We start from the raw sequence: 11,647 nt of genomic DNA, 5'->3' as shown, positions 1-11,647 counted from the left end.
AGAACAAAAGGGTTCTACTATTTGATAGTATATTGTGATTATTGACATCTCTTCCTACAACACATATTAGCTCTCCAGTACGTAACCCCTTTAAGAAACATCCATCTAAATTTATAACCCTTCTACAACTCCCTCTTCCCCCTTGTTTAAGCCCATCAAAACACAAGTAAAACTTGCTAAAATAATTCTTACCATCTGGCATAAAATTGACACCCATTTTAACTGTTGATCCTAGATTTGATCTTCTAATCTGCTCACCATATGACCACAACTTTGCCTAGTGCTCCACTAGTGTTCCTTCAATCAGTTCAGTTGCATACTTCTTTGCTCTTCTACACTGTCTCATACTCACATCTATACTAAATTTCTCTTTTACCTCATCCCTAAGTAGCTCGACACTAACCTTTTGTTTCTGTAGGAATTGTGTTGTGTAATGGATACATATCCATGAATAATTCACAATTGAACCTAACTTGAAGTTTCTTGCACAATTATGCTCATTTATAAGACTCTTAATATGGAAAGAATTTTCCTCACTCATCCAAGAAGCCCACATCCTAAACTTGCACTACCCAGAACATCATTTCACTAATAGTCTTCTACTATCATTTTTTATAACATAACTGATAACCATTTGCTACAAGATAGTTACCCATCATATGTTTAAGTTGTTTAGGACTCACAAATCTCATACCTAATACAAGTTTATGCTTTTCCCAATGAACATTCTCATTGTAAATATCATGGTCAGTAGATATTACCTCATCTTCTTTTGGTGGATCATATGTATCTTCACGAGGTGGACTACGGGGGGTGACTTGCTCCTTTGGGCATAACTTACTCAGAAACTCATCATCATTTGTCTTGCTCATAGGAATGCACTCATCATGTTCAGTGTCTACTTCCATGTGAATGCCATCTTGCTCACCTTGCAAATCCTCCTTTGCACCTATGATATCATCTCTACCACCATGTAAATCTTGCATGTCGATTCCATCATCCATATCCATATGACTGTGCACTTCTTCATGATCTTCTTTTGCACCGGATAATTAGTCTAAGGAACTGCAAACTTCTGCTTGCTCTTCAAGAATCCATTGATGTACATTAACACAAAGATGGTCCATATTTATTACACAATTTGAAGTATACCCTACTTCGATTAGTTCCATGTAATCCATGTCGGTCACGATTAACCTTAATCCATCAGGAAAATCAATATCGGACATGCAAAAGTACACATTCACACATATCTCAAATGTGAATCTTTCAAGGAACTCGACAAATTCCTTCTTGTCCATTCCAGCAAAATCAACATCATCAAATCTTTGCACTGCTCCATCTGAGTAAGTAATAGAGGGTACCTGGTAAGGATTCTTGCAAAATGTAGATCAATCTTCATGAAAACGGCCATAGAAACGACAAAGTTCGCCGATTTGAGTGACGAACACTTGAAGAATGGATAGGACTGAAGAACAGTTGAACAACAAATTTCGATGAGGATGTTAAGAAGAAAGTGTTCGAAGAACGTGGACTAAATTAAACTATTTGGATATTAGGTGGAAATGGAAAACTGCTACGAAGGATGGGGGTCACCGGGTGACCCCTTCATTTTTCCAAAAGTGTCATTTTAAAACCAGAAATTACAAATTTATGTCCTTAAAATGCAAAAAATAGTTACAAGAGACCATTTAAACAATTATACGTAACTTTATTGGGCTACAGTGACAATCACCCTTATAAATATAAACATGAAAGACGAGAGACTAAAAATGACACCTGAAGATGTTATATCAGTTTGTCGTAAAGAAATAATATAACACCAAATTTGTTGATATACTACAAAAAACAGTGTAGGAGATGCCCTTAGCGGCGCAACTAGTTTACATCCAAGGATTGGTCTATATTTTAATCCCCTAAGATTTATACACAAACAAGTCTTCGACTCTTTAAGTAGTCTTACGATTATTGCAGGTTTGAGTTCTAAGAAAATATACTAAAATGGTATATAAATTATAAAAAAAAAGCTTATGAAGAATACGATGTCGCGGGTCCCAAAACATTATGGTAAATATTCTAATCGTAGAATGTTACAAAGAATCTTATGCCCTCGGTCCCCCAAGGGAAATCAGATTTCAAGAATGGAGAACGGTTAATGTCATAAAGGGTAACACGCTATTTGTTTTTGTTTTTACAAAATACCATTGTTCTAAAAAAAAATATCATAAATCGGTAACAAACTATTTGTTTTTGTTAATAAAATATCATTGAAATAATGATATTATGTGAACATAAAAATCCCGTTGCTTATGATAGTTTTTTCAGTTGATATCTGTCATGAGCAACCTAAAACCTGAAAAGAGGCAAACATAGAGAGTAACTCAAATTGAACAGTAAGACATAAAGATAAATAAAGGAGCCTCCAAATCAGAGAATCTGCAAAAAGAGATGAAGACAGATAATGGGGGAGGAAGTAAAATGTGAACACTTAAACAAAAGCGAAATGCCACATAGTTTGATTGATTACCTTAATGATGAATCATGGACTTGTACACGTGAAATTAACAACCAGAATCTTATTCTAGTCCATCAAAATAAGTTATCACATCAAGCACTTACCTTGAATAGATGCACACGAACAAATGGAGTACAACTAAAAAAGATCATACAACCTTTATGCTTCCAAGTACTTTTCACTAGTTTAAAAACCAACGGTTCGAATTCATTAGCAACTACAAATTGAAAAAAGAATCGTATACCATGTTATGATCTAAAACAGATCTCCCACTCCTGAATTCAGTTTCCAATCTGTATATATATACACACACATACATATATATGTTTACAAGAACTCAAATCATACTCAAGAAACAAGAACCATGGGAGCTCAGATCTCCTCAAAACAAAGATCAGACGATGGAAAAGTAATTTCGGTTCATTCTTTAGATAACTGGAATACACAATTTCAAAGCTCTAGAACATCCAACAAACTGGTAAGAAACCTTGGTATGATTTCTGAGTACGATTATATGATATTTTGAGAAGATGATTGAAGTTCTACATACCATGGAACCTGTAGATGGTGATTGATTTCTCAGCAGCCTGGTGTGGCCCTTGCAAGTTTATCGAACCTGCTGTTCATGATTTAGCAGTTGAGTTTTCAGACGTGGAGTTTATCAAGATCGATGTCGATGAGTTACCTGTAAGTTGTTCAATTCCTGATGATTATGATTGTTGAAATTGGGATTAGGGTTTTTGAATTTTTGAAGGATTTTGGAATGAACAGGATGTCGCTAAGGATTTTGAAGTACAGGCGATGCCTACGTTTGTATTGGTGAAGAAAGGGAAAGAACGTGAAAGGATTGTTGGGGTTAAGAAAGATGAACTTCAGAGGATGATTGAGAAACACAGGTTTTGAAATCGATACATGTGTTAATGATATACAACAAATCACGATTGTGCTATTTTAATGTTTGAATAAAGTTTTTAAGTACTTCCATTCTTGAGTCGTGATTTCTCTAGACAACATATTGTGTGACTATTAATAAAAGTATTTGAGTGTTGATTAATATGTGTATAAGATGATTTTTTGGTAATAAGAAACTAATCGTTACTGTTGTTGTGTATGGAATATGTGTATGAATTATCGAGAAGACATTAATCAAGCATGATTACACCTTCTACAAGGAAATTTTTATCAACTAAAAGCACTCGGTTTACATAACTTTATAATCGAAGATCTAAAGGTATAATAAAATCGGGATTAATACTAATACTATATGAAAATGCCAACTTTATATAACAAGCTAGTTGATAAAGTAACAGAACTAATACACTTATAAAATTGACATAAAGAGTAAAGGAAACGAACATGTTATGGTATATATGGAAAATTCATGGAAAAACCCTTATAACTTATTGATAAAACATCTCAAATAACTTTTTAAAAGCTACTTAAGTCATTTCAAATAGCTTTCTAAAAAGCTAATTTATAAACTTATGGTATCAAGCATTAACAAACACTACACTACAATAAATAAAAAAAATAAGATAGTTTATCAGCATTCACAACCAATCCAATCTAACTCAACATTCAACCATATATCATCTCATTGTAATGTTTTCCAATTAAAAAAAAATCAAATATCTTACTAAAATGGAACAAAAGAACCTAATCTTGGAGCAATTTGATAATACAACATAAAACTTTATTAGATACACACACAACCAATAAACTGAAAATCCCGTGACAAAAATACCCAAAAATGATCTAAAAAGAAATCAATAAAGGGATTTTATAACTTGTGTTATTAATCTTCATAATAAATGCATTTCCCATTTAATTATGGTAAAAAAAATTTGTAATTAATACTCGTAGTAATAGAAATAGAAACAGAAAAAAAAAACATTGTTTTTTATTTCCATCAAGCCGATAAAACCGTTATATACAAAACACGAGGCCAAAATTTCCATATTTTGCATAAAGAAGAAGAATCAATAATGGTTTAGTAGGCAATAAATAACTAGTTAAACAAAGAACAGGGATAACTTAGAACACAAAATGTGTTGAATCCCCCCAAACTTAGAAATTCAATATACAGATAATAGAGATTATTAAGTTAGCTTAAGATCAAATAAGACTTGAAAGTATTTCTACTATGCACAATTATCTCTCTGATAATACCAACAAAGTTACTCATTTATGTACATTTGATAGTGCTTCCATTGTCAACGGTTAGAGGTAAGGTACTCACAGTTTTCACAACGGAAATTAGTCATCAACTCTGCTTCCTCCGCCACCTCCCAACACCCTTTTCAGATCTGATTTCTGGTCTCCGGTGAGCCTTGAAGGGAATTTGATATCGATCTTGATCCTCAGGTTCCCTTTCTTACCAGGTTCTTTAGAAATTGGCATTCCTTCGTTCTGAATCACTTCCTCGTGGCCTGGTTTGATCACTTCGGTCAACGGAATCATGAGCTGTCTGCCGTCCAACGTCACCACCTTGATTGTTCTTCCGGTGAGAGCTTCCAAGAGTGTGATTCGTTTGGTGAAGACTAGATCGTTTCCATCTCGTTTGAAAACGTCATGAGGCTTCTCGTCTACAACGAAGATAAGATCTCCGGGAGCAGCTCCGGGTTCTTGGTTGCCCTTTTCCGGGAATGTGATCTTGGTTCCTTTTTTCCAGCCTGGTTTGATGTGTATCGGCAATATCTCTTCGAGAGTCCCTGGTTTGCTGCAATTGCAACTCCAATACTAATGTTTTAGAAATAAGAGATCTAATTCCGTTTCTGAAAACAGAAGAATTCAGCAATGCAGATGCAGTAGCAAAAACACAATTTCAAGGGATTAGTTGAGAAAAATGTTCATCAATGGAATCCTAAACTTAAATTTGATGCGAGAGGTGAAAAAGTATGTTGGATTAAAAGGCCATACCCGGAATCATCAAGAACAATTCTCGAAATCTGCATTTTACGTTTGGAACCTTTATAAAGCTCCTCCAAACTACAACTAAGTTTATTCTCCACCGTCTCCGCTTTCCTCACACTCTTTTGATTAGAATTCTTCAACACTCCAGCTGGATTCCCCTTCTTCTTCCCACCGCCGCCGCCAGCATCAGATCCGTAGAAAAATTCAGCGAAAATCTCATCTGCATCACGCGGATCAAACCTAAATCTCGAGGTGGGTTTGGTTGTGCCTCTATAAGTAGGAGACGATTCATCAAATTGGCCCGATTTGAGACCTTCCTCCCCGTATGAATCATAGATCTGACGCTTTTTGGGGTCGCTGAGGACATAATACGCCTCAGATATCTGCTTAAACTTGGATTCAGCGACTTTATCATCAGTGGAAGCAATGTTCTTGTCAGGATGCCATTTCATGGCCAATTTCTTGTACGCTTTCTTCAAATCTTCATCGCTAACTGTGCGATTGACTTTGAGTATGTTGTAGTAATCGACACCCATGATTTAATTTTGATTTCCCCCAAAAATTCTCGAACAAAATGAAGAATTTGGGTATGTATGTATATGTATATATGAATATGAACGGTGATATCTATATGATATGTGGATCACAATGTATAGGTGGCAACGATTAGACGGACAAATCACGGCGTGTCGGCCGGTCGTTAAATAATTAACGTGTTCTTGACAGTGAGGGTGGGCTATGTTAGAGTTACATGTACGCCTCAATTTCTACGATTTTACTAAATTTTCTTCTGTTAAATAAATACAACACTTTTTTTTTTTTTTTTTTTTTTTTTTTTTTTTTTTAGTTTAATAACAAAAGTTTTCTAAAATTAATTTTATGACAAGATCACTAGTGGGATGGGATTCTAAATATATAGTATATTTTTTGAAATGAGATGTGAATTTGGGTCAATTTCATTTTCAAATGTTTCATATCAATTTATTATATATATATATATATATATATATATATATATATATATATATATATATATATATATATATATATATATATATATATATATATATATATATATATATATATATATATAACAGATTAAGTATTGTTTTTAAAGTTATTAGTAGGAAGTGATCTAATGATTTTCAATAAAGTAAGTTAGGATGTCATATCGTTATATATTTTTCGGCTGAAATTTTAGTGATGTAATGTAATGATTTTCAACTGCTTTTTAATTTATAAGCTAGTTTATGAGTTATCTTAAGATGATTTATAAACTATGATAAATTATTTTTATATCAAAAATAAATTAAAGTGAGTTAATTTATAAACTAGTTTATTGGCCTAAGAATCTAAAATCTTAATGTTACACAGCAGAAATAAATATCAAAGAATTTACTTATTTTCAAATAAACTAGGAACTGTCCATTCCATATTGTCCATAAAATACTTTTTATAACATAACCAAAAAATGTGGCTTTTTTGGGCTAAAAACTTAAAGAGAGTATCTAAAATCCCTGTTTAATTGGCTTAAATTGCTCAAAGTTTCTCATCTCATTTACGTTTCCGTTTTCGTGGTATTCTATAATTTACTTTTTTGTCACTAAAAGCGACCAAAATAAGAAAAGTTATTAAACAGAATGAGTGCCTTGTAGTTTCATTGTTATGTGGTTATCACGAAAGCGTAAATAATTAAGTTCAGATAAAAACTTTACCTAAAATGAAAAATGATTTCTATTTTGAAACAACGAAGATAGATATTGATGTATTTATTTGAAACACAATAACTTTATTTTCAAAAAATTAAGACACATTTAGTCGAATTTAATGTTTAATGGTTTTATTTTGAAATAATGGAAGATGTGTATTTATTAACTCAGTTGTTGAACTATTAAATAATTGATCAATAGATGTGATCCGATCTTAAGAAAATCTTTGCAAGTCAATTCGTAGTCTAATTTAATATCAATGGTGATGCACGAATTTTCGAATAATTCTTCATTTTACACACACATACAAAAAAAAAAACCGATTTTGGTTCTTGTTTTATTGGCTTCAACGGTTTTAGGAATCAGGATCATGCCTCTTGTTTGAAAGGTAAATTTTGCGAAGTACGATCAGAAAACAAAATCAAATATTTCTCATTTAAGATCAATCAAATTTAGTTTGGTGTTTCTTAATTCGAGAAAAGCATTACACGTGATAGTTAGAGTGTGAACTTCTCGCATCAATCACACTTAAATATCGTATAATTGTTTTTTCATTAACAAGACATTCTAAATTTAAGAGAAATAATATCATTACTTTTTGTAATCAAATAAATATTACAACCAAATTCACATCTCCAAAAGGCTAAGGGGGAAAACCGAGAAATTTCAAATTTGTTTATCTGCTCCTAAAGAAGGAAAAAAAGAGGAAAACATCTACACAAATACGTAATACCAATTATTAAAATAAAATAGATTTAAAAGAAAAAAAAAAGTGAGAACGATAATGAGATGAGGGCCTTCAAGATTCTATATTAAAAATAAAATAAAATGGGGCCAACTATGAATCATGAATATCTAACACGGAGGGTCCGACTTATGATTGTGATTTTAACGGTATCTCTAAGCAACACGTTGCCAATTAGTTCGATAGTAGTTTGGTAGGCCTACATGACCGGAAACTACAAGAAAAGACACTTCATGGCCAACCAGGTTGTTTTTTCGCTGTTGTTTCCAAGTGAATTATTTGTCGTCTATGTGCTACTGATGTATTATAAATATTATTACATAGGATAGTAAACATATGGATAATTCCATTTATTTAAAACTAAACTGCACAAATGGTTCATGTGATTTACTGAAAATTGCCACTTTGGTTCAAAAAGGTTTGGACTAGCACCACAGGTCCAAAATTTTCATTTTATTGCGAGTTTGGTCCAATTTACTTTAAACTTTTTTGAAATGACGATTTTACCCTTCTTTTTTGTTTTTTCAGTTTATTTATTTATTTATATATTTTTATGATTAAAAAAATTAATAATAATTTACCCCCTCTCTCTCTCTTAAAAAAATTAATAAAAAATTATCTCTCTCTCTCTCTCTCTCTCTCTCTCTCTCTCTCTCTCTCTCTCTCTCTCTCTCTCTCTCTCTCTCTCTCTCTCTGTGTGTGTGTGTGTGTGTGTGTGTGTAAATACAAAACACTCAAGAACACACATTGAAACTCAGGAACACATATTACACTCCATATTTTTTAAGTTTATTCTCCAAACACGCACACTCAAGAAAACATACATAAAATCAGATCTAATGAAGGGTTTTCTAATGAACACATTCAAGAAGACGAAATCAGATCGAGTAATGGGTCTCTAATCTCATCCTTAGACGACAATCTCTTCATCCTCTTCCTCCTGTTAAAAGAAGTCCTAACATGAAACTTTATGACCCAGTCATCGTTAACAACCATAACGAATCAAGATCTAGTAGGGGGTCGAAGGCGGCAACGGCTAGAGTTTAGACTTGTTCCCTCCTCGTCGCAATTCTCAGTGTAGATCTATCCAACCATCATGTTTCTCCTTGTCGCCCCCATCTATGAAACGAATCTGTAACAGGTTAGGGTTTGTAATGGTGGCGAGTTAAAACCATAGTAATGGCGGCGCTAGACTCAACCTAATCGACTGAGGTGTGGCGACCACCACCTCTTTTCGAACCCTTCTCAGATCTTACACTGATGAAGGTTTGGCGCTGATTTTTGAAACCCTAGCTATTCAGATCTGTTGTGGTGTTTTGTGTGTATGTGTGTTTAATCTCTCGTTTGTCTTGTTTGAGTTTGTGTGTTTGTTTAATATGTATGTGTGTGTGTTTGTGTTGTATCTGTTGAAAAATCGATGGATGTTTGTGTTGAACTATGTTTGCTCATCAAATTTCATTTTTATATGTGTGTATTCATCTGATCTGATTTTGTATGTGTGTTAATCTGATTTCATTTAGGTGGAGATGGATATGGCAAATTGTGGTTATGGCGGACGGTGGTCAAACAATGGTGGTGGAGGACGACGGTCGAATGTTGGTGGTGGTGGAAGATATTCTTCAGCGTTATTGACGAAGAAGAAGAAGATAGGTGAGAGAGAGAGAGAGAGAGTATTTTCTTTTTTCTTTTATTTTTAATTCTTTTTAATTATTGTAATAAAAGAAAATTAAAATATTAAATAATCAGGGGCAAAATCGTCTTTATAAAAAAGTTCAAACAAAATCGGACCAAACTCGCAATAAAATGAAAACTTTGGACCTGTAGTGCTAGTCCAAACCATTTTGGACCAAAGTGGCAATTTTCAACAAACCACAGGGATCATTTGTGCAGTTTAGTCTTTATTTAATGACTATATACGATCGATGACAAAAAAAAAAAAAAAAAGATTGATGTTTGTAAATATACATATATTGAGGCCTAATAAAAGTTTAGGGGATGGTCAGAATTTTTGCTTGATAACAACTATAGAAACACTTTAAAGAGCCAAATAAAATGTTTTCTTGTTATTATCATATTTAAGAGCTACATACAACTATAAAGGCAAGTCCATAACAATGGTCGTTTTCACATTTCTAATACTTTTCTTTCTTTCTTTCTTTTTATGAAATTTTGTCTAATTTTAAAAAAAGTTACAATTAGTGATTTTTATTAAATTTGAACATTTTGGAAGTCAGGACATATCGATTGAAGGCAAACGGGCAACAAGCTGCGCCGCTAGCCCTTTTTGGATGGCAAAACTTATTCTTTTGAAAACAACATTTGTGGATCTAGGAGATATGATATTAGAATGCATGACCTGTTGGACTCTGTTAAGGAGCTCCACCGCCTCTGGTGTGAGAAAACCAAATGTATCGAATGCAAAAGGAACAAACACATGTTGATTTTCTCTACATGCATTGTCGTGCTTTACCACTTTGCACGCAGCGGCTTTCAAAGCGGCATGCCCAGCTGCGAAACCTCTGCTCCCCAAACCAACGAGAGGAAATACACCAGTAAGATCCACGCACGCATGCTTCCCTCCTATCCATCCAAAGACCAAAATGTCAGTCGGTCTAAGTGTGGACCTGCCATCCTGTGGGTCCGTCAAAAAGTTCACTGGCGCTTCTTTCTTCACAGATATACCAGCACGCCGACAAGCATCAAAGAGAACATCCCGAACCACATCATGTCTATACTTGAAACCAGGGAGCTCTCTACAATGAACCGCGTGTTCCCCAAAGGTATCCAAACATGCCTTGCGACAAACTGGGCATATCTCGTCAATTGGGAATATGGGAATCATGAGGCGGTAACAAAGGATAGTTCGGTACTCCACAGGAGACATATGCTGGCCAAGACCATCAATAGGGATAGTTAGCAGAAAATCTTGAGCATGAGGCGCCCGCAGACACTCAAAGACTGCTTTCTGTCTAACAGTCATCTCGAAGTTGACTTCCATATCTTGGACGATTTTGCTAAAAAGGGCACACACCAAAACTTTTTGGGATTTAGGGGGGGCGGTGTCCTTATTAGTGAAACCGCTATAGTTAAATCCCGGAATCGTATCACGGAGACGAGTCATAGCACATAGATAATCCGAGTCCATACCACATATGCCATTGTCACGTAAGATGTGATCTTGTAATGCCCAAGATTGGGCCCTCGAGGCTACAAATGCGTAAGAGGAAACCTCGTAGGCCGAGTACAAACCCAAACCACTAAAACGAATAGGTAAGGAAGCCAAGTGCCCTGAATGTCTCCAAAGAAGGGGCCTCCACATACCACCATATCCTCGATAGACCTGCGCAATCCCTTGTCAAAGAATAACGCTTCCTCTTCTATGTGTACCGACTGACATGTTCTTAAATCAAAGAAAAGTTTTGCAATGCCCATACATGATCGAAGCAAAAGGAGCTCACTCTGTGGGTCACATAGTTGTGGAAGAAGTCCCATCAAATCAACAGCATTGACCGCTCTTTTCATGGCAAGCCCGCTAATAAACCCCACGTCTCTGCTAACAGCCCCCCCAAGGAATTTCACCCCCAAAGAAGGTCTCCCTATCTCCGTAGGGAATAAATCAGCCCGAAGCTTCCTACCATCACATGAGGGCCAAAAAATCTATGTTTTCTTGATGTTCAACTCGAGACCCAAACCTGGACCATGCAACCGAATTATGTTCAACACTCTAGCCACCTCCTCTGAATCCCCAATGACAGTCCCATCATC

General features: G+C 34.8%; 2 protein-coding genes across 2 annotated transcripts; one reads left to right on the top strand and one right to left on the bottom strand.

Annotated features, from left to right (window-relative positions):
• Positions 1-2,752: 2,752 nt before the first annotated feature.
• On the top strand, positions 2,753-3,569 carry LOC145041170 (thioredoxin H2-like). Its single transcript, XM_078989120.1, has 3 exons — positions 2,753-2,993; positions 3,080-3,202; positions 3,287-3,569. Exons 1-3 carry the CDS (start codon positions 2,880-2,882, stop codon positions 3,416-3,418), a joined length of 369 nt encoding a protein of 122 aa, XP_078845246.1. The 5' UTR covers positions 2,753-2,879; the 3' UTR covers positions 3,419-3,569.
• A 1,066-nt stretch (positions 3,570-4,635) lies between these two features.
• LOC145041168 (uncharacterized) lies at positions 4,636-6,067 on the bottom strand. Its single transcript, XM_078989119.1, has 2 exons — positions 5,435-6,067; positions 4,636-5,234 (listed from the first exon to the last, which is right to left on the bottom strand). The coding sequence occupies exons 1-2, from the start codon at positions 5,962-5,964 to the stop codon at positions 4,772-4,774; spliced, it is 993 nt and encodes a 330-aa protein (XP_078845245.1). The 5' UTR covers positions 5,965-6,067; the 3' UTR covers positions 4,636-4,771.
• Positions 6,068-11,647: the final 5,580 nt, after the last annotated feature.

The sequence above is a fragment of the Lactuca saligna genome, chromosome 4, assembly GCF_052625555.1.
Source record: "Lactuca saligna cultivar CGN05327 chromosome 4, ASM5262555v1, whole genome shotgun sequence".
In the NCBI taxonomy this organism is placed as follows: Eukaryota; Viridiplantae; Streptophyta; class Magnoliopsida; order Asterales; family Asteraceae; genus Lactuca; species Lactuca saligna.
Note: the sequence above shows the minus strand (reverse complement) of the source record. Positions and strands in the feature narration are given on the sequence as shown.

Bases quoted from the DNA above. Each gene is read 5' to 3' on its own strand.
- LOC145041170 (XM_078989120.1), top strand. From the start codon at position 2,880: ATGGGAGCTCAGATCTCCTCAAAACAAAGATCAGACGATGGAAAAGTA. The intron at 2,994-3,079 runs GTAAGAAACCTT...TGGAACCTGTAG, and splicing joins CTAGAACATCCAACAAACTG to ATGGTGATTGATTTCTCAGC. The intron at 3,203-3,286 runs GTAAGTTGTTCA...TGGAATGAACAG, and splicing joins TCGATGTCGATGAGTTACCT to GATGTCGCTAAGGATTTTGA.
- LOC145041168 (XM_078989119.1), bottom strand. From the start codon at position 5,964: ATGGGTGTCGATTACTACAACATACTCAAAGTCAATCGCACAGTTAGC. The intron at 5,235-5,434 runs GTATGGCCTTTT...TTGCAATTGCAG, and splicing joins ATTGTTCTTGATGATTCCGG to CAAACCAGGGACTCTCGAAG.